General features: G+C 37.5%; 2 protein-coding genes across 5 annotated transcripts; both read left to right on the plus strand.

Moving 5' to 3' along the window:
• Window positions 1–115: 115 nt before the first annotated feature.
• Window positions 116–10,102, plus strand: LOC111324830 (uncharacterized). Of its 4 annotated transcripts, XM_088735968.1 has the most exons (9): window positions 116–244; window positions 543–683; window positions 3,085–3,401; window positions 3,624–3,718; window positions 3,896–4,049; window positions 4,394–4,457; window positions 6,482–6,750; window positions 7,077–7,251; window positions 7,732–10,102. In XM_088735968.1, the coding sequence occupies exons 2-9, from the start codon at window positions 659–661 to the stop codon at window positions 8,046–8,048; spliced, it is 1,416 nt and encodes a 471-aa protein (XP_088592094.1). In that variant the 5' UTR covers window positions 116–244; window positions 543–658; the 3' UTR covers window positions 8,049–10,102. The 4 variants fall into 4 exon arrangements, with proteins under 4 accessions (XP_088592094.1, XP_022784222.1, XP_022784223.1 ...); XM_022928487.2 differs by lacking the exon at window positions 116–244 and having other exon boundaries at window positions 313–683; XM_022928488.2 differs by lacking the exon at window positions 116–244 and having other exon boundaries at window positions 313–683; window positions 7,735–10,102.
• On the plus strand, window positions 9,911–19,157 carry LOC111324821 (ribosome biogenesis regulatory protein homolog). Its single transcript, XM_022928472.2, has 14 exons — window positions 9,911–10,101; window positions 10,245–10,317; window positions 13,834–13,872; window positions 14,486–14,524; window positions 14,686–14,736; window positions 14,940–14,990; window positions 15,447–15,525; window positions 15,946–16,053; window positions 16,514–16,563; window positions 16,830–16,895; window positions 17,048–17,089; window positions 17,453–17,548; window positions 17,916–17,950; window positions 18,745–19,157. Exons 1-14 carry the CDS (start codon window positions 9,911–9,913, stop codon window positions 18,875–18,877), a joined length of 1,053 nt encoding a protein of 350 aa, XP_022784207.2. The 3' UTR covers window positions 18,878–19,157.
• Window positions 19,158–20,510: the final 1,353 nt, after the last annotated feature.

Consider the following 20,510-nt stretch of genomic DNA (forward strand, 5'->3'; position numbering starts at 1 on the left):
CGACCTGCCAAACATTACATATTAATGAGATTCTATGTCTTTCAGTCATTAAAACTAATTGCGCGCATATCACGGTAGGCAAAGGTCGTAAAAAAAGTGAATTCTGAGAACTAACATGTCGTTTAAATCCGAAGAGTCTACCCGGCTAATATTTTTTAGTAGTTCCTACAACAAATGTCATTGAACATCGGTATTAAACAATTTTTTTGTAGCACCTGTTCCAGAAAAGACTAGCGATATCTCAGTAAGTCTCAGCTGAATTAATAATTTACTTATTAGGTACTTTGTGTGCAAGAAAGCTTACCAGCCAGTATTGTTCTTGCAACATCTTCCGCTCAGTGGGCATGTTACACTTATATTTACTAAGTCACGGAAAAATTCGTTGTTTTCTTTGGTCGAGCAGGACCTCTGATAAGAGGAGGATCTAACAGAAATTATCAACCCCAGACACGTTTTTTTCAAATAAGTATCTGAGATGCTGCAGCTGCATGTAATGTTCAGCATCGAGGTAAAGTTGTATTTATTTCTTCTTGGTACATCAGCGGCGACCAGTGTGGCTTCTTACCCAAACTGTGACCAGCTCTCGTCAACCGAGCTAAGTTTTGACGTAGAATACTGGGAGACAAGCCCATATACAAGTTGCCGAGACACAAAGCAGATGAGCTTGCAGTCCTGTGCAGAGGGTTAAGTATAAATATCATGATTCTAAATACATGTAGTTGTTGACACAGAAGAAGATGACACAGAACAATCTGACTCCGCAGAGCACGGCCCCCAACACATTTGAGTGTGTATTAACAACACGTTTGCGCAATACGATCAATTCCGTTTTAGTAGCTTTTTGTTTTAGGATGCAAAGAAACTTCCCAAGATCACTTTCCTCCTTGAATCTATGTTTTTATACTCATTTGGGTTAATTTTAACCTTGAAATGACAAAAAAAAAAAAAAAAAAAACAAGCCGGATCTGTAAATCGGATACTTGTGATGGAAAATTAATCCTGAGCCGGCTTCTAGGTGACAAAATTTCAACGAAAATAATTACAAATGTCGGTCTTCCTGTTTATATGCACAGGAAGCGAAAAGAAAACACCAAGACAAAGCCTTTAATGTAACTGAGAACTCTTTATTATTATTATTTTTTGGGAGGATAGTTTGTTCCCTGGAGTGTGTTGTTTAATACACGGTTTGTGCTCGATTCAATGCTTAAAACAAGCTAAGTACAGTTATACAAGCCCACGTAAATGCCATCAAAATAACTTGCATTGCGAAGAACAAAAAGAGATTTTCGTATTTTTTCTACAGATACAGTTCATTAAAACTGTCACTCGACAGCAATTTCTTTTTCAGTTTGAAAGTAGGTCTTTGTTCACTAAAGGAAAATACGAAATAGGTATTGTTTTGTAAATTTTATACGATCTAAAACAAAAACTGTTAATCGCAGAGTTATGCAAAGCTCAGGCAAAGTAGATGCTATTGAATATCACTCCAAATTTATGAAAAAAGATTTTTTGGAATTACTATAATATTGCGGTTTTGACTTAGAAAGATATAAGCCTAAAATGCTACGATCCTAAATTTTCGTTTTTATGTTTTCATAGCGAATTGCAAGCGAAGAACTCTCACACTGTGAGAAGTATGACAGCTGGCCAAAAAGATAAAATAAGTATGACCAAGACAACTTAGAACGCTAGTTTTTACTTCCCACCCCTACTCCGTTAATTAGGGACCTTAATTCGATTAAAAAATGAATTTCTACTCTTAGTTAGAATTTCAAAAATGATTGCAGGAGCTTACTGTCTTATACGGCGCCACAGCTCAACTTCAGCATGACGTATAAAAGTAGCGTTGAGTTCCAAATGGAAATTAACATAATTTGCCGTCGCGGTTTCGGTTCGCAGACGACGCAAATTTTGGCGATTTCACGTTGTTGTTTTGCATGGGACGGCTAAGAAATGTACAAAGTTTCAAAATGCACGTCCCGAGCTATTGTTCAGCCAATTAGATTTCTTGTTTTTCCACGTCCTCGTTGCCGTCGCCGTTGTGGTTGCGTAAGGTCCCTTGAAAATAGTAGTGCTACATTGCTGCTAGTCTAGTACCCAGACCTTTTACGGTCAAGCGGTTGTACATTTCAGTTACAATTACACGGTAGGATACATACAAACATACATACATACATATACTTTATTTAATCTCGAATTTGGAGTAGCTAAAGAATAAGCTAGTATCTTCGAGTTACAAGTATAATTCTAAATACTACTAAAATGTAAAATGTAAAATTGTAACATTCTAAAATTTAACTATGAGAAAGAGTCATACTGTAGAATCTTGCGCTTGAAATCAGAAAAGTCAGACGTTCTAAAAGAGTCCGGAAGAGAGTTCCATAGTTTTGAAGCCATATATGAAAAGGAGTGAAGACCATAAGTAGTAGTTTTTGTAGACGGTAGAGACAAAATATAATTTCCGCGTAGATTATAGGATACAGACCGGAAACTAAACATATTCTTTAGATAGCCTGGATAGCAGTTAAAAAACAAGGTCTTGTACAATATGATCTGGTTACAAGATTAGGTTCCAACTACTGTTAAATACCAAATGATATTCACCTTCTTTACCTCATCCCAGTTAATAACATAGTAAGCAATGCGTGAAATCAAATTCTATTGCCCCAGCCTACTCCATATTCCGATTGTGCACGCTGAAATGCATTGATATGGGAATTTCTCCCTAAGAAAAAAATTGAATCGACTACCACGTTGAAATTCAGTATTAGCAGGTTCAGAACGTGCTATGCGTTTATCGAGAAATTTTTATGGAACTTCAAGTTGGAGCTCTTCAAACTTTCCGCATTCTATATATCTCGCTGAGTGCACGTCAACGCATGAACACAGCTGTCAATTTTCCTCAAATCCCTTTCTCAGATGAGAACCTGTTTAGCCAACTTCCAATAAGATCTACGAACTTAACAGGAGGATAAAAAGGGGCAATAAAGCACCTCTTCGATTCTGAAGGAGATTCTTCAGTTTTAGTGAGTGACCCAAGCATGCTCGTATTTTTTAAAACCTCATCTCTATCGATCTTTGCAGCCGGCTTCCTTGGTACATTCCTTCGCCAGATGATCAAGCCCTCTAAAATTTCCTTCAAACCAACTGAGAAAAAATTCCAAAAGACTTCTTCGAATAACACTCAAAATGTAACCATTGCCATACCTTTTATGATAAAAAGGAACACGGACGATCCATGTGAGATTAAAGTACATCACTCCAAAGGACCAGCCTACATTGCTAAGAGAAACCGGATGAAGCCATTGGAACAACTTGGAGGCTCGTTTATTAACGGAGGACAGATTATCGGTTTGACCCTCATCCTCACGGTTATATCCGGGGTCTTTATATGGATACTAGTAAGTGACTTACACCATGCAAATGCGTCAGGCAAACAAATTTACTTTAAATTTGATTTATTTTTGTATTGTCTTTAGCTGACACACGGAAAGGGAAAAAAGCCTGATTATTCTGCTTCTAAATGGCCCAATTTTGCAGCCAATTAGGTCGCGACATGGACTGGCTCGTACTCGTCATGTATTTTGTTGTATAGCACGTAAATGTAACATCTCTTTCAACAGGATCGCCATAAGAATCCGGTGGACTTTCCCCCTTCGTTCATCAGTGGTTCCTGGCAGGGCTTTTGGTGGGCTTTCGTGACAATGACTACTGTTGGGTAGATAGCATTCATTGCCTTTAGATATTGTCATAAAGTTGTAAATTTCATATAAAAAATGTGTAATAGTAGTTATTATAAGAATAATAATGATGGTGATGATATCGATTTATTTAATTATATGATGGTAATAATTACGATAATTGTGTACTTACATGCAGTAGTTGATGTCTGTAGGTATGGAGACACATCTCCCAAGTCCGTGCCAGCTCGTTTATACAGTATTTTGTGGATGTTGTTGGGCATGGTCGCCTTCTCAGTTCTTACAGCCAATGTCACGAGTTCTTTGAATTATGAAATTGAAGAAGACTTGAATCTATTTGGCAAAACGGTAAGCGCCGTTTTGTATCGTCCTGTGGCAATATTTGCCGAACAGTGACATTGATTGAAAAAACTTTTAACGGCACGCAGATCTGACCATCATCAAAAGCCGATAGTTAAAATCTCTGATTCCATTCTACTTTTTTCAAGGGGTGATTGCTACCAAAGCCTTTTAAGCACAGTCAATAACATCGATCTATCCGTTGACTACCAAAATTTCAACTAATTAAATAAAAATAATAGCATCCCGTACAGAATCTGCGCTACTGTTTCTCAAAATGTTCTTAAGATGAACATCTTGAAATGATTCAATGTCTGGCGAATAGAATCAATATTATTTTTTCGGCCTTTTAGGTTGCAGTTTTGAATGGAAGTTTGGCGAGACGGGTGGCGGTGTCAGAAGGGGCAAAATACAAAGGTAGGTAAGAGGAGTTTATACCAGTCACATTTGAATACAGAACTAGGGGCGAAAAATGGCATCATATCAGTCCTCGCTCGGTCAAGAGTACCTCTGTATTCAGAATGAATGACTCTGGGTTGAAAATGAGAAATTCAAATCTAAAATAACACTCGAGCTCTGCCCTTCGCACTCCGCGTCGCTTGTAAACAACTCAAAAATATAAATTTTTAAGGCTACTTCCCAACTGCGCGGGTGTCCTTCGGAAAAAACTCGTACGCGCGCTAGTTTGAAGAAAATCCTAACAAACTATACTTCAAAAGAAAGCTTAATACATTCAGTTTACGATAAAAATATAATTTAGGCGATTTTTTTTATTTAGGGAGTATTAGGAGCCGGTAAGGCGTGATCGTGAAACGACCGAGGGTCCTTCTATTGAATTTATCTGGTATCGCATCTCGCTGCACGTGCAAAATGGCTGCAAAGTCTTATTCACAAGGCATCAATCAACAAAAGTGTGACAGGCTTTTTCGATATTCTGATTGGTTGTCTAGATATCCGCATCCAAGTTGGAGTAGCGTAAAAAATGCGAAACGTGTTGCGTAAATGGACACAACGGGAAAAATATTTCAAAAATCAAAATTTCCTGACACACTTTCGCTTGTCATTATCCCTGGAATGTTTTGGCAAAATTTCACGAAAATCAGTCAAATCTACATACCCTATAGATTCACTCAAAGTGGATGCGAGATTTTAGCTCCTAAAGGTTTGTAAACAACTAGCGCCGCACCAAGAGATTATGTCGCCACCTGAAACATCAATATTTTCCCGGGAAAAGTATCGCATAGCAGTCACGTTTTTGTTATCTCGCTCTGGGCAAAAAATTGGCGAAGAAAAAACCCGCAGCAAAAAAGGTAAGGCTGGAGAAACTACTGAAAAGCAAAACAGCTAAACAACAGCAAGGTAATGGGCCCCTGGCGAAAGAAAGCTTAAGTAAGACCCTCATCGCTCAAATGAGTTTCCTCGAGTGGGTTTATTCATGATTTCATACGACTCGGGGCGATTTATGGGCGGCCTGGCTATGTTCTGCATCAAGACCGGTACTTGCTTATTGAAAGGAAACTTCGTTTTTAACCTTATGTACGGCAAATATAGATTTTATGGCGACTTCTTTGTTCGTAATTTGGATGCTAGCGTAGAGAGGAGTGCCAGCACTGTTTTTTTTTTTTTTTTCTGACAAAATGGTGTCATTTCTCTCCTCTTTGGGCCTATTTTTTTCTTTTTCTTTGCCCAGGAACTCCTCTCTAATTTTTATTTCTGTTTTTTATCCATGAGAAAAGACTTTCCACTGGCAGAGAACTTTCACGCGTGAATTTTGTGAAGTGCGCGATGTAAACAAAATATGCAAATAACATGAAATTGCCGCGAACATTCACCTAAGCGGTTCGCTCATTTAAGAGATTATGACACCCTCCTGATTTATTAACTTTATTTGAAAATGCGTTTTCCGAAATAAGTCGGTCGCCTTTTGAGATTTTAAAATGTTTCCTTTTGCAAACGTTAGTTAAAATGTCTAACTTCAATGATCTAGTCCAATAAAAGAAAAAACGAATTTTTCGGCCTCTGAAGGTGGGAAGTAACCTTAATTGGTTCTTCCTTCCCAACCCTACCCCGTCGAGTTTGAGTTGTTTGTGATGACCATCTAATCTAATAAGGGGCCGACCATTTAACTTTTTTTGTGGGGAGGGGGGGATTTCTGGTCATCAAGAAATTTTTTTCTAGCTATCTGCTGGGCAGGATATTTTTTCCGTTCTAAAATGCTCTTTTTTTTTTTTTGTTACATTTGAGTTGCATGCAATTTTTTTCTTCCAACAAGCGCTTGCAGGAAATTTTTTTCAAAAGCACCCACCTCCCCCTCAAGAGTTAAATGGTCGGCCCCTGAGCTCGAAGAGGAGATTAAATCCTATTATGAGGATTCAGTAGCACTACAACAAAAGATGAAGTTTACAAATGTTTTTCACCGACTCTCTCAATTTCTCTCTTAGAATACAAAGATTTAGATGGAATGATCGCTGCACTAGTTGAAGAGAAAAACCCGCCCGTAAATGGTTTCCTAATTGATAGACATGTAGCTGTAGCAAGTCTTGAGCAACTTACAGGCAAAACTCTGGCTATAGGCCGAACTGTTGACTACGATTACTACATTGGAATGAGCGTAACTCCGCCCTACAACTCAACACAAGTGTGTAGCATGATAAAGAAATGCGCAACGGATGTTCTAAATAGCAATGACTTTGAACTAAGAGCGTTACAGGTAATAAAGAAATAAAACTAAAGTAAAAATAACTTGCGTTACAAAAGCATCGCGTTAGCTTTCTTTACTTCCAGGTATTCTAGCCTGAAAAGTTAGATGACTAGTTATTTCTTGAACTTAGTTGTCCAATCCTTCACGACATTAGCAGCATTTATTTCTTTTGCAGTGAGAAAAATAGCCTGGGAAAGATTGATAGATTTTTCAATGGTTGACAGAAAATGTGGTTTCTTTCTAACCCAAACCGAACAACATTCCTCGTTGTTCAGTTTTCCTTCCAACAGGAAAACATTTCCTATTGTCACTTTTTATCCTCCTGTTTTTCGTAGATCTTTTCCAGTTCCGTTACTGTGGTAGAGACCGAAAACCAGACAACCAGTTTATTTGAAGATTACGATTTTCTCATAATTCTACTCGCTTTGTTTGGAATTCTTGTCGGCGGTGGTCTTATCTGGGAATATTTTTATTACAGACCAAAGATAGAGCGCGTTAACAAAGTAAACGGTGAGTCTGAGATTAATCATTCTGTAATGGCGATAAATGGAAGTGCATATACCAGCTTGAACTTAAAAAAAAAAAAACACCACCAAGAAGCTAGAGAAAATCTCTAGAATTTGTACACTCCTACAACATTCGTCAAAATAGCGTTACCGGTCGTCTAGATCTTCAGTTTCAATTCAGTGACTTACTTCTGGGTTGGGCATTACTTTAACACCATGTAACCTTTTGATCTGTTTAGAAATAGCCCAAAATAGGATGTAGGATCTGCTTTGTATACAAAAACGGGTAAATTTGGATAATAAAGAGAGGGGACCAAGAGACGAAGTGGAGACTGAGCAGGTAAGGTAACAAAAAGACTTTTGGCAAAGGGTGAACGAAAATGGGGCACCAACTGACTAAAGCTTTCAACCACAATTATTAGCACACGATTCGCATGACCTGAGTAACGATCTCTTTTCTCCCTTTCGTGTATTCTTCCCGAAGAAGACTTTGAAATGGAGGGCGATGACGGAAGAAAGGAATCAGATAAGGCCATCTTGTACTCAAATGAAGTCGAAGAAATGTGTGAGGAATGCAGGGCTAAAGTAGAGCACATCATGAAAGAAGAAGGAAAGAAAAGATGGCAGAGTATGCAGACCATAATAAGTCCGTTGGACGGATTTTCTATCATCGGCAGTCAATTAAGTTCTATCCCTGGTGTTTCATCTATTAGAAGAATTGGTTCAGAGATTCCCCACAATGTTCAAAACCTGACGAGAAAATCGAAAAAGAACAAAAAAGTAGATGAGTTGCAAGCGTAAACCGATGATTAGAAAGGATTGCCACTCAGTGATATATTTCCGTGTGTCAGTATTTAGAAAGCATTGCACCAAGATTGTTCAAGGGGAGGACTAAGAAGTACATGTCGTGTGAAAAAAAGGAATCAGAGCATGTGACCAAGATTGTCCAAGTAAATATAAAGTAGACGATTTGAACTACATTGAACACTTCTTGGAATATAAACGATCCAAACTTTTCCATACTGAATGATTTCGCCTTAACAAATATATGAGCGACCAAGGGCTAGCATTTTCCGTGGGCATTCAGTTTTAGCTTTTTTAGAACTCAGTGTCTATTTATTGAACGTTCGTGAGGTGATATGTTACAGACAGATCAGATCACGTTCTTGTCCCAATTTCTTGGGACTTATCTCATTTTACTGAAATCCTCAATCACCACATTGCTCTTTACATCCGTTTTGATACAAATAACTTTTTCCATGTTCAGGCTGTAACTATCATCTTAGAACCGATGCCTTTATCTATAGATTTCGTCAACGTTTTCCTTATCAAGTTTTTAGTTAATGTAGGATTTTCTTCTACAACAAGAGTTTAAATAGCTTATAAGTCTCCACATAGTGGATTGATTAGTGTCTCACAGATTACAACGGTGACTAAAATAAAAGACATTGAATGCCTAACCAATCAGCTTTGCCAAAATCGTAATGCAAGCCTCCTCAACACGATAGAACTGGAACCACGATCACAAGTGGCTGTGTATTTTTGTTACGCGAATCGTTTAGTGTGGTTCCTATGGAAATTAATTAACATGTGGTAAAACTTTGGTAACAGCCGTATCGTGTAATAAATACTTCATTGAAAGATTTTATGAGGGGGGATACTACGCGACTCGTAAAATATCCGTATATTTAACAATTATTCCACGAGCGCGCGTTAGATATGAGATGATAGATAGCCAACGAGGCGCGTAGAGCCAAGTTGGCTATAATCATCTCATATCCAGCAAACGCGAGTGGAATAATTGTTTTATTAAAAACGTTAAATTAAATTATTAAATTTTATTCAATTTTTTAGCACCCTTTTAATTTTAAGCTGGACGCGTACGCTTACCATATTTGTAGATTATTGTATATTGGCTCATATACCATAATGACTAAGCCAATAAAAAGTCTTGAATTGCATTATCCAATGATCCAGTTTTTAATAATACACCTTAAACAATTGAATAGAAGTATTTATCGATTGGAAACAGCGTATATGGTTGTATCTAAGCCGTTAGTGACCAATATCTACTGTAGACAGTCAGTAGATATTGGTCACTAACTAGACAGTCCAGCATCTATTAATTAGTTAATTTGGTTAGGCAGGGGACGTTAAAGAACCCACTCACGAGATTACTGTGATGCAGGTCTGGCCTGTTTACTGGGAATTGGGGGGGAGTGGCATCTTCAAATAAGTTTCCTTCAATTGTTTGTAAACTGCTGATGCAGTCTGGCCAAAGTCCCCCGAAAAGTGTTGTAATGCGCATTTGATCATATCCACATGTTAATTTGCGCAATATAAATATTAAATTATTATTATTATTAGTATGGATGATTGTATCTTCTGTAGTGGGAGTAGTATCTATCGTACACAATGTTGCTTGTTGCAAACTGACCAATCAATGTGATTTATAACGTTCTTCTGTGGGTCTCTTAAACACTAATTATCCAAGTACCTGACGACAGTCTAAGAGTGGTAGATGTACGCACAGTTACCGTTCTTTTGCCATCGGCCTCGGATTATGGCTAAGGAGACTGTAGCTGTGGTAAGTAGGACTGGGAACTACAGGGAGGGCTGTGTAACCTCGCTTATTCAAACTCACCCATGATGCTCTAGGTTGCATGTATTTCAACATGGTGGACGGTAGTGATGGTGGTTCAGTTTCGACTGTGGCGTCAGTTTTATCCTTGGCAGAAAAAAACAAGGAAGAGAAATATAGATCAATAGAGGTCGCAAAGGAAGTAGAGCCAGACCTAGATATTGGGAATTTATTAGCTACAGATCTTCAGCCCGTTGATAGACAAGAATTTAGGTGAGCTTGTAACTTTTAACATTCGTGCACGTGGATCGGAAAATTGCACAGGAAATCTTGTAATGGTTACATATTCCGTCGTATACAGATAGAAATAAGTTTATAGGTTTAGCTTTGCCTTTAAACCTCCTGTTCATTCATAGGAAAAATAAAGAAGACTTCCTCAGAAATCTTGCCAGAGATAATACGCAGCTGCTGTTGAATGCCATATGGAAGGTACTCTACTACCATGCTAAACAATCCCAAGAAGGTTTTCAGTCATGAATTTACAATTTCGTTACATGTATGGTATAGGAATTGGGTAATTATAGATAGATAGATACTTTATTAGGCACAGAATCCATAAAGCTAAGTCACTTATTTACAATGAAGCTGTGCATCTAAAATATTAAAAACATACACACACAAATATATATATATTAATACAATATAAACATTAAATAATTAACCCTTTGCCCGTGTTCTGTTAACACTAAACCTACGATGCCGAATTATATAGATTATTACAAGTTATTTAGGCCAATAGTTATTTACAAACTCTTTAAGTGTCAGGGAGCATTTTGTAGCATGATCAAGATTGTTAAATAGTTTAGCAGCTGAATAGGTAAATGACCTGTAGCCAGATTTAGAAGTTATTTTGACCATATGTAGATTTGCTCTATTTCTGGTATTGTAATGGTAGAAATCTGAATTATAGGAAAAAAGCCTTCTCAGATCGGGTGGATAAATTCCATTAACCCTTTCACTGGCAAACGTACAAATTCGTATGCTCTGACCCTATCTATACTAAAACCTCAGGGGACCCCCAGATAGTATTTTTTTTAGTTCTTAAAGATTATTATGGTTTGTCAAGTCACGTTCCTTCATTTGTAGTCGTGTTTCTCGCTGTTTACAACTAAATTTGACCGGATTTTCACGAAAAAAATTTGCTCACTTAATACTATCCTTTTAAAAATGGCGTCTGCATGGATTCCAGTCGAAGAAGCATGGCGAATTGTGTTAGAGGATGATCCTAACGAAGTTTTCTTTTGAGGGAAAGGACCATGACTATTTAGACTTGTGAACTGTATGATTTTCTTTGAATGTATGTCAAGTATTTCATACTGCATTTTTTCCTGTGCCTACTACTTTTGAAGGTTGCTATGGATTGTAATTTTTTATAAGAACAGAACCATTTTTACCTTATTGTTTATTTATGGTTCTTTGTGTCCTTCATGGTTACTATTTTGGTGATTTCAAGTGAAGCTAGCTAGTTGTTACTCAAGTATAGTTCTGAAATATCACATATCCTCTTATTTTTGAAAATTGCTAAGCCACACCTTGATGAATAGTAAAAGGCATAACTTTGGTTGCAATCAAGATAATTGGATAGAATAAAAAGTGTTTGGTTCCTGAAATAATACACTTTTGCATAATACAAAAGTTATGCTTACAAGTATGTTGATGCCTTGGTTTAATAGAGCAGGAAAAACAACATACTCTTCAAACATTTTGTTATGCTTGGCTTTTCTTGCCCCAAATTATGTGCGCAAGGACCCATATGTAACAAAATAGTCTTAAAATGATAGAAAAATTTCCTTCTGATTAAAATGATATATAGTTTGTTAGGGTTGAACTTAAAATGTGATGAGCTGTGGCTTGATTTGTCGGCTTACATCATAGAAAAATATTGAGTCCCCAGGAACCTGCCAGCGAAAGGGTTAAGGCATTTAAATGTAGTTAGACACTTTTGAAAGTTCCAACGTTCAAAGAAGGAGACCCATCCCAGTTCACAAAGCAAATTTGCGGTACGGTCTTCCCTAATCATCTTCTTTTGGAGAACAATCCGTGCTCCCCTTTTCTGAAGCCTAAGAAGTCTTTGAAGAGAGGTGCTATCAGCATTGGACCAGACAATATCACAAAATTCCATTAGAACATAGCTAGCAGAACCGCGCAATCGAATTCAATATTTGTAAGCGTGCTCAAAATCCCGATAGTGCACGCTGACAGCGTCAGCAAATCGCTTCGCCAGAAATTTTTTTTTCGCGCGAGCGGCCAATTGTTAGCGCGGGAAAAATAATATATTTCGGGACAATAATGGATACAAACAGAAACTCGGCCTACTAGTCCGAAAACGAAGACAATGTTTCGACCTTTTCCCTTGGGCTAGAGTTCTTAAATGAGGCAGAAAAAGAGAAAAACAAAGGAAAAGGAGACTCGGCATCAGCGCCGTCACGATTCGCTTCAACTGATATTGTTGTCCATTTTTCCCGTCGGATTTGATTCACAATTCTACCACCTATGTTCTAAAACAATTGGTTCATGCTTTCAGCTGTGCACTATCGAGTTATGGAGCACGTGGGAAGTTTGGAGAGCACTCAAGAAGCTAGAGTTGCCCTCGGCTATCGCCTCGGGCAACTCTTATGCTTCTTTCGTGCTCTCCAAACTTCCCGCGTGCTCCATAACTTGATAGTGCATGCTAAAGCATGAACCAATTGTTAATTAAAGGCTGAACTAAAGTCATATATAAAAGCTTACAGGTATCGGTATCTAAATATTTGCGAATTCTTCCCAACGAATTTAATCTACAAGTTACTTTATTATAAGTGCTATTTATGTGTTCATGCCAGTTCATAGAAGTATTAAAAAATTAAACCCAAGTATTTCACAGTGTTTGACAGCTCCAGAAGATTGCCCAATAAAAATAAGGAGAGTCCTTGTGATCTTGCGAGATGTAGTATGGACTATGCAGTACCGGTTTTTCACTACAGTTTGCCTAAATATTTAATGCAAGAATTACAACATGTACAGAAGAGAGCAATGTCCATCATCTGTCCTGGTCATAGCTATCATGAGGCCTTGGATATTATAAAATTTTTAAGGAATTAGCCATCCATCACGACGAAATATGTGAGTCACTTTTCAACAAAATTGTAAATGACAACAATCACCATCTTCAAAAGTTAATACCAGCAGCACATGAAACTACCTACTTGTTAAGGTGTGTGCAACCTTTTAATGTACAGCGCTTCAAAACCAGCTGTTTTAAGAATAGTTTTATTATTTCCTCATGTCTTAAAGCGAACTCATCTTAGCTTTCCCTTTTTGTAGCCAATTGAACACCTTTTAATAACTAAGTAGTTAATATCTAAATTAGTTTAATTTTACTATCTGTATTATGTGAGTAAATACACAATTTTTTTGACTGCTATGTATTTACGAATAAATAAACTTCAAACTAAACTTCAAACTTCAAACTGCTGTTTAGAGCGAAAAAGCATGACATTGGTTTTGTCGCAGTTTACTAGCAAGTGATTCAAAGAAAACCCTTCAATTTGCCAACGGCATTCAGGTCTTCTTGTAGAGTGGATTGAATAGTTTGAGTGTTTCTACCAGCGAAAAATAGATCAGTATCATCAACATTATTCCACTCATTGAATCACAGTGTGTTCACATCTCATTGAATCACAATACGTCCTTTTGTGTTGTACCTCTTTCTTTAAAGTATGCCAAGTTGGACCTCAGTGGCCCTGTATTGTGTAGTTGCTCCTTTCCTTGTAAGTTGGGCGTGTCAATATAAAATGGTTAGCTTTGTAAGAAGGATATCCCACAGTATTGTTTGCCTGTACTGTCTAACTTGTGCAAAACGGATCCTGTCTGTGTTAGAACAAATAAACTTCTGTTGATATGTGATGTAAATTAGCCTATGTGTAAGTTAAGGGTTTTGGTTTTTTCAATATGATTCATTTGCAGCTTCCTCATGAAAGATCTGAAGGAGTTGTCCTTGTAAAGGTATGTCCATTTATAAACTTCATCCTAGAATTTACGGTTGTTTTCCATTTCAACTCATTAAATTAAGCCTTCTATGAAAAATAGAGCACATTTAAGTTCTTCTGTTTTCCAAACCTTACATCAACCACAAGCAAATTTCTTTCTATATATCAAGGTCAGTGTAAAGGCAATTGTCATTCAACCTGTGTCAGCTTGAAATGTCCTGAGACAAAACTATAGATTATATATTGTGACCATCAGGGGGAAGGGGGGGGGGGGAGGGTGTAATCCTTAATGAGCAGTCTTTGATGATGTCCAGTAATACTAAGATTTGGTCTTGGTCTGATTGTTTGAGTGAGAATGTTGTAATTCTATCTTCAGCTGAAGTGACTGAGGATGGATGATTCAGAGAAGAAATCATCTCAAGTTGACTCTGAGGATAAATTCCACTAAGGCTATATAAACTTCAGACCCCAATATATATGTACATTTATATCTTCAGCTGGCCAGTCAGTGGTTAACAACAAGTCAAAATGATTGTTTTTTTTTTCTTTTTCAAGTCAAATATGATAATTTTCATAACACCAACATAAAAACCAATAACTTCTTTTCCTTCTATTTTAATCCATGGAAGCTACCAGAGCCAAATACAATTATTCCCAGAGAAAAACCAGTAAGTATGTCTAACAGTCATGTGTGTACAACCAATCTATTGATTTCTAGTGATAATTAGAAGCTAGTTAATACTTAAAACCTACCTGCTTTTGTTGTCCAGTTAACATGTACGATGTGCTTTCACTGTTCAGATAATTTTCATCATCTCTTGAATTTCAGATCCCTAAACCAAAACCACCCTCAAAATGGGAAGAATTCGCCAAAAGAAAGGTATTGTCAAAGACAGTAATCACTTCTGGAATTTTAATATATCTTTTTACTGATATTTTCTTAAGCTTCCAAAAAGTTGAAGCTACTGGTTTTTACTCACTCTTAAAGAGCTTTGCAATGTGTCTTTTTTGTGCCAGCAGTTTTATGTTTGGAAATACTACATGCATTTATGAGTAATAAGTGAATTGATTCTTGTCTTACAGGGCATCACAAAAAAGAAGCGTGAGAGGATGATTTTAGATAAAAACACTCAGGTTAGTATCAATTTTTAAAATGATTGTAGTAGGTGCCAAGTTGATGTACTAAAAAATGTATTTGAAGAGTCGTGCCTTGATTTCCAATGTACATCTATGTTAAGTTGAATATCACTTTTAAACTTTATTTTTGTATGATAATTAAACTGATGCAGAGTATGTTCAGTATTGGCAATTCTAACACATGTATTTGGGCTTATATAATGCATGGTAAGGTAAGGTAAAGCCTGTTTACGAGCCAAGTGGCCCATTAGGCTGGCACTTAACTCCAGTCTCCATAGCAAAAATTATGTGCCTCCATATAAAAAACATAGTGAACATGAATCCAACAATGAGTCTCTGCAAATTTCAGTGTTTTTTTTTTTTTTTTTGGTTTTTTTATTCTGGAACATTTTTACTTTCACTATAAAGTTGTCAGTTGTTTAAATATTTGTAACTACTAACATGCATCTCCAGGAATGGAAGCCACGTTATGGATACAAGAGAGGAAATGATGAAACTCAGGACTGGCTTCTGGAGGTTCCTCAGAATGCAGGTACGTTGTATCATGAATTCACAAATAATTGATGATGACTCCAAAATATAACATGGTTTGGGTTCCTTGTCTTTATGTGCAAATAGGTAAGAAGGAGTTTGTGCACAGGCATGGTTAAAAGAAGTATATTGTTTGCCTGGACATCACTTTGAGTGGACAAATTACAAGTATCAGTTAATTTATCAGTGGATGAACTGCCCTCAGACTTCTCTGACCAAACTCCTGAATCTATTGTGAACTTTCTTTTACATTAAGTGGCCATCTCCTTAAAAGATGATGGTTTCTTTGGTTTCAAACACACTCATTTTCTTGCTTAATATTCATGCTTTGATGCAAATTTTAAGAATTGGAAAAACATCCATAGCGTGACATCCATAGCGTGACAGAGACCTTTCTTAAAAGTAGGAATTTTGATTTTAGATCCATATGAAGACCAGTTTGAGAAAAAAATTGAAGCAAAGAAGGAAAGAGTTTCCAAGAATGAATACCAAAGGCTGAGAAACATAGCAAGAAACAGAAAGATTCCTGGTGAGTGGGATTGCTGTGAAGTTCATTTATTTGTTTAAGCAGGTTGATTAATTGGCAGCTGTAATAGCTGATGTGGACCTGCTGTCCTACCTCACCCATCCCACCCCAGGGGAGGACATTCATCACACAGTAATCTTGTGTGTGGGAAATTAACGTCTCCTGCCCCAACCCTGCAGGAGATGGGACCTCCATTTATTCGTCCCTATCCGAGAAGACTAGAATAGCTAACTATTTCTTGATGTTATAGAAAGGTAGCAAATTCTTCTCAATTATTTTAAGACCTTGAGTGTTGGTCCGGCCGGGGCTCGAACCCTCGACCTCCTGCACTACAGTCCAGCGCTCTATCCATTGAGCTCATGTTTTTGTTGTGAAAACTAACCTTTATTGAATTGTGATGGATGATGTTGTACAGTATGTGTTTAGTTATGTTCCTCTTTATTATATGATTTATTTTTACAAGTTCCAAATAAAGATCTTGCTCCTACCTCTGGACAACAAAGCAAAGAGCAGGTAATTACTTGATTTTGTATTTTTGAAATCCTTTCAAAGTCAACGTGTCAACTTCCAAACTTTCGCATATGAAAGTTGAGCAAATTACATAAACATGCACATTACATAAACATGCAGATTAAGGACTTTTCCTTTCATGCTAAAGCTGACTTGTTTTGCTTAGGGTTAATAATAATTATATTAGAAGGAAAAAAGTGCATATCCTTTGCTCTGCTGAGATTTTGTTGTCATGAATGATTTACATATGTAAAATGTTTGTTTTTCAGATCTCAACAAAGTTAAACATTAGCAGATTGTCAACTGCATCACTGGGAAAATTTACTGAAAAACTGGTACGAAATATGTGCAACAAGCACACTTGAAGATACAAGTTTGTATTCATATCTAGGTTTAGGAGGCACTTGTTGAATTTGACAGTAAACATTGGAGAAAAAAAGGACTCGACCAGATGTCAAATTTTTAATTGTTTTGATTTAATCTTCAGCGTGATGAAAAGATTCCAAGGAAAACTGGAAAGAAAAGAAAGGTAAAAGAATATAGAGGGTACTTGAAAATTAGGATGACAAGCTGCCAATGCAATCAAATGCCCAAATGGCAGTCTTCTCATGTAGACTCGCTCCAATTGTCATTCTATAGATCATTTGATCCCTTAATGTCACTTTGGTCTCACTAACTGCAAGAAAACTTGCTGTTAGAAGATGTTCCATTAAAATTTGTGGGCTGCAACACAGACTCATGGTGATGACTTTCCCATTGATGTGTGTTAACCTTAATGGATTTATCTTCCTTGGCTTTAGAAAACTGTTATAACCGAAATTGAGAAATTGTAATGATTTAACCATCATTGCCTAAATAGATTGTCTTAAATTCCTTATTGTTGTAATTACAGTTTGAGCCTGTTGTGGGTGACTTGTCAAGTGAACGGAGTCGAAGTAGAGAGCTGGCAGAGAAAATAGCCAAGAGAGATCCTCTTGATATCAATAAGGTAATTAATATGTACTTGCGCAAAGAAAATGGCAGAGATTTTGAATGCACGCAATAACGAGGCTAAGTGAAAGTTGATGAAGAGGCAGTGCATGTGGCTGTCAACGGTACATCTTTCTGGCCTTTACACAATGCAGACTTACCATGCTCCATGAGTTTAATACAACGTTTAAAAGTCGTAGTCTTTTTCTTGTTGTTGTGTTTTGTAAAAAAAGCTTGACGCACCCCGTTAATAGGTAACTGGTCGTTTTGCCAGCGTTTCAATTGGCCAACGACCATTTCACAAACGTATGAGGTCGATTCGCTAGCGTCTTATGTCAGTTCATCAAGGCTTACGCACCAACGTCCATTCTTCTTTAACTTTCCAGGCCGTAAACCAACACATAACAGAAGCGCAGAAAAGGTAGGCAAACTGCCACCAGAGCAGTCTGAGTGTTATGTAAAATAACCTATTTATTATTGTACCGGTCAAAGGTAATTTGACTATTGCCACCTGAAAATCAATTTGATACTCGAACGCTTTGAGGATCCAGAACTGAGTTCGAAGAACCCACCTTAAGGGACTCCCAAAATTTAAGAGCAGTAAGGCCTTCCGATCATACAGCCTCAATGGTTCAAGAGAAGGTAGTGGTTCTTGCTTTCCACCTCAATCCTCCATTGAGAAACGACAGGGTTCGTACGCGTCTTGAAAACCCTTGAATTTCAGGAGGCCGATTTCAAGGCCTTGAAAGTACTTGAATTTCGTTTTGGGTCCTTGAAAGTCCTTGATTTTTTATTGAACAACAACGAAAAATATCTGCTTTTGTTTTGCACCATCAGTAAACCCAAACCATAGATGTTAACAGAAACATTTTTCTTGGTTTTGAGGTAAAATTGTCATTACAAAAAGTCCTTGAAATTTCTAAGTAGGGTCCTGGAAAGTACTTGAAAAGTCCTTGAATCTTTGGCCTGAAAAAGTGTACGAACTCTGTAACGAGGTCTAAAGGCAATTTTTTCCTTTTGCTGCATCTCATGGTGGCTGGTTAATTTTTATTGTATAAAGGCTGATAGTTTCGAAAGAAACTGTTTGGGGCTGCGCCGGTGGGAGTAACGAAATAATTTGGATATATCAACAAAGTTGAAATGGTAAATTGGCCACCGTAACAATAATTTTTATTGTGTTTTGTGTTCTTCATCTCTATTTTTAAAACTAACCAGAGGAAGTGAGTTAAAAAGGAAAGGAGCTGGAAAAGGAAAGAAAGGAAAGGCAAAACTTGATGCTAAAAATAGAAACCGGAAACCAGCTGGAAAATCACCGAGAAAATCAGGGAAGAAAAAAGTCAAGATTTAACGTGACTCAGAGCATCTGTTTATTACACTGGCTTTGAGCTAATTCCGCAGAGAATGGAGAGCCAGAATTGGTTTTTACGATTCCTTTACTACAGTTTTCATTCTTCACCGTTTAATGTTTGGAGATTATAGCGAGAAATATTCCATGAAACTCAAACGGTACATAGAATATTAATGCTATGCTTGTTTAACCATGTCGCTCTAATGGCGTCAATTTTCGGGAATAATGACAAAAATTTAAGTTACGGATTATGAATAAAATGAAATGCAACAAAATGGAATTGTAATTGTCGTTTAGTATTGTTTAATAGTTGTAACTGTAACTTATTGATTGGTTTCGCAGCAAAGTAGAGTGAAAATACCGTAAATTGCAATCTTTTTTTTCTTTCTTGAGAGATGAGGATGTAAAGGCATTTGATTTAGTCCACTTAGTATGGACTGAGTATAATTTTTTTACATTATTTTCTTGCCGTTCTCTGCGTGAAACAAAAGAGGTCCCTTACCACGTGAATTTGATTGGAAACCAAAGTGTCCCGTCTCAGTCAGCCCTAAATTTTTGGCGATACAATAAATTGCCCATTTGCACAGCAACCGCACTCGCCCCGAACGACAGAACGGAATAACGTCTACGCATGCCCTAGGTTTTGCCGCAGAAATACGGATTTTGAGGGCAGAGCTGAATAACATATAAGCATGCGCTAGATTTTGCCGCGGAAACACGAATTTTGAGTCATTCGCATGGTTGATTACCTATTCGTGCCGCAATCTCCAAAAATTTGGTACACCCCCTAAAAACTTTTAAAAATAATATCTCCTTAAAACCTCTGGAAAGAGGAAAATGCCTTTGACGAAAACAGAGTTCCTCGGTTTTAAAAGTCAGCCCTTATTCTTTTCCGCTAATTTAGCTAAATTTTAGACCGAGGATACTTGAGCCCGCGTTATTGACCGCATACCCTCTGACGTAGCATTTCATTATTCAGCTCTGTCTTTTCAGCTCTGTCGCCCGAAGATAAAAGGAATCCTGAGCCCGCGAGCACGCCTTCATCATAACCCCGGCGCGTGGATTTTTCTCATAGGAATGTTTTGTATGAGGACATATAATGTACCGAATACTATGATATCTAATATGGGGTATATACTTCATTCCAGTATGCCATAGCACAGATCCACTGTCCCTAGCACTGATTAATCATCTGTCCCTTGCATTGATCATCTGTCCCTAACACTGATCATCTGCAAGGATGATCACTGTTAGGGACAGATGATCAGTACTGGGGACAGATGATCAGTGCTAGGGACAGATGATCAATGTTAGGGACAGATGATCAGTGCTAGGAACAGATGATCAGTGTTAGGGACAGATGATCAGTGTTAGGGTCAGATGATCAATGTTAGGGACAGATGATCAGTGCTAGGGACATGATCAGTGTTAGGGACAGATGATCAGTGCTAGGGAGAGATAACCAATGCTAGGAACAGATGATCAGTGCTAGGGACAGATGATCAGTGCTAGGGACAGATGATCAGTACTAGGGACAGATGATCAGTGTTAGGGTCAGATGATCAATGTTAGGGACAGATGATCAGTGTTAGGGACAGATGATCAGTGCTAGGGACATGATCAGTGTTAGAGA

The sequence above is a fragment of the Stylophora pistillata genome, chromosome 10 (assembly GCF_964205215.1).
Source record: "Stylophora pistillata chromosome 10, jaStyPist1.2, whole genome shotgun sequence".
Taxonomy (NCBI): Eukaryota; Metazoa; Cnidaria; class Anthozoa; order Scleractinia; family Pocilloporidae; genus Stylophora; species Stylophora pistillata.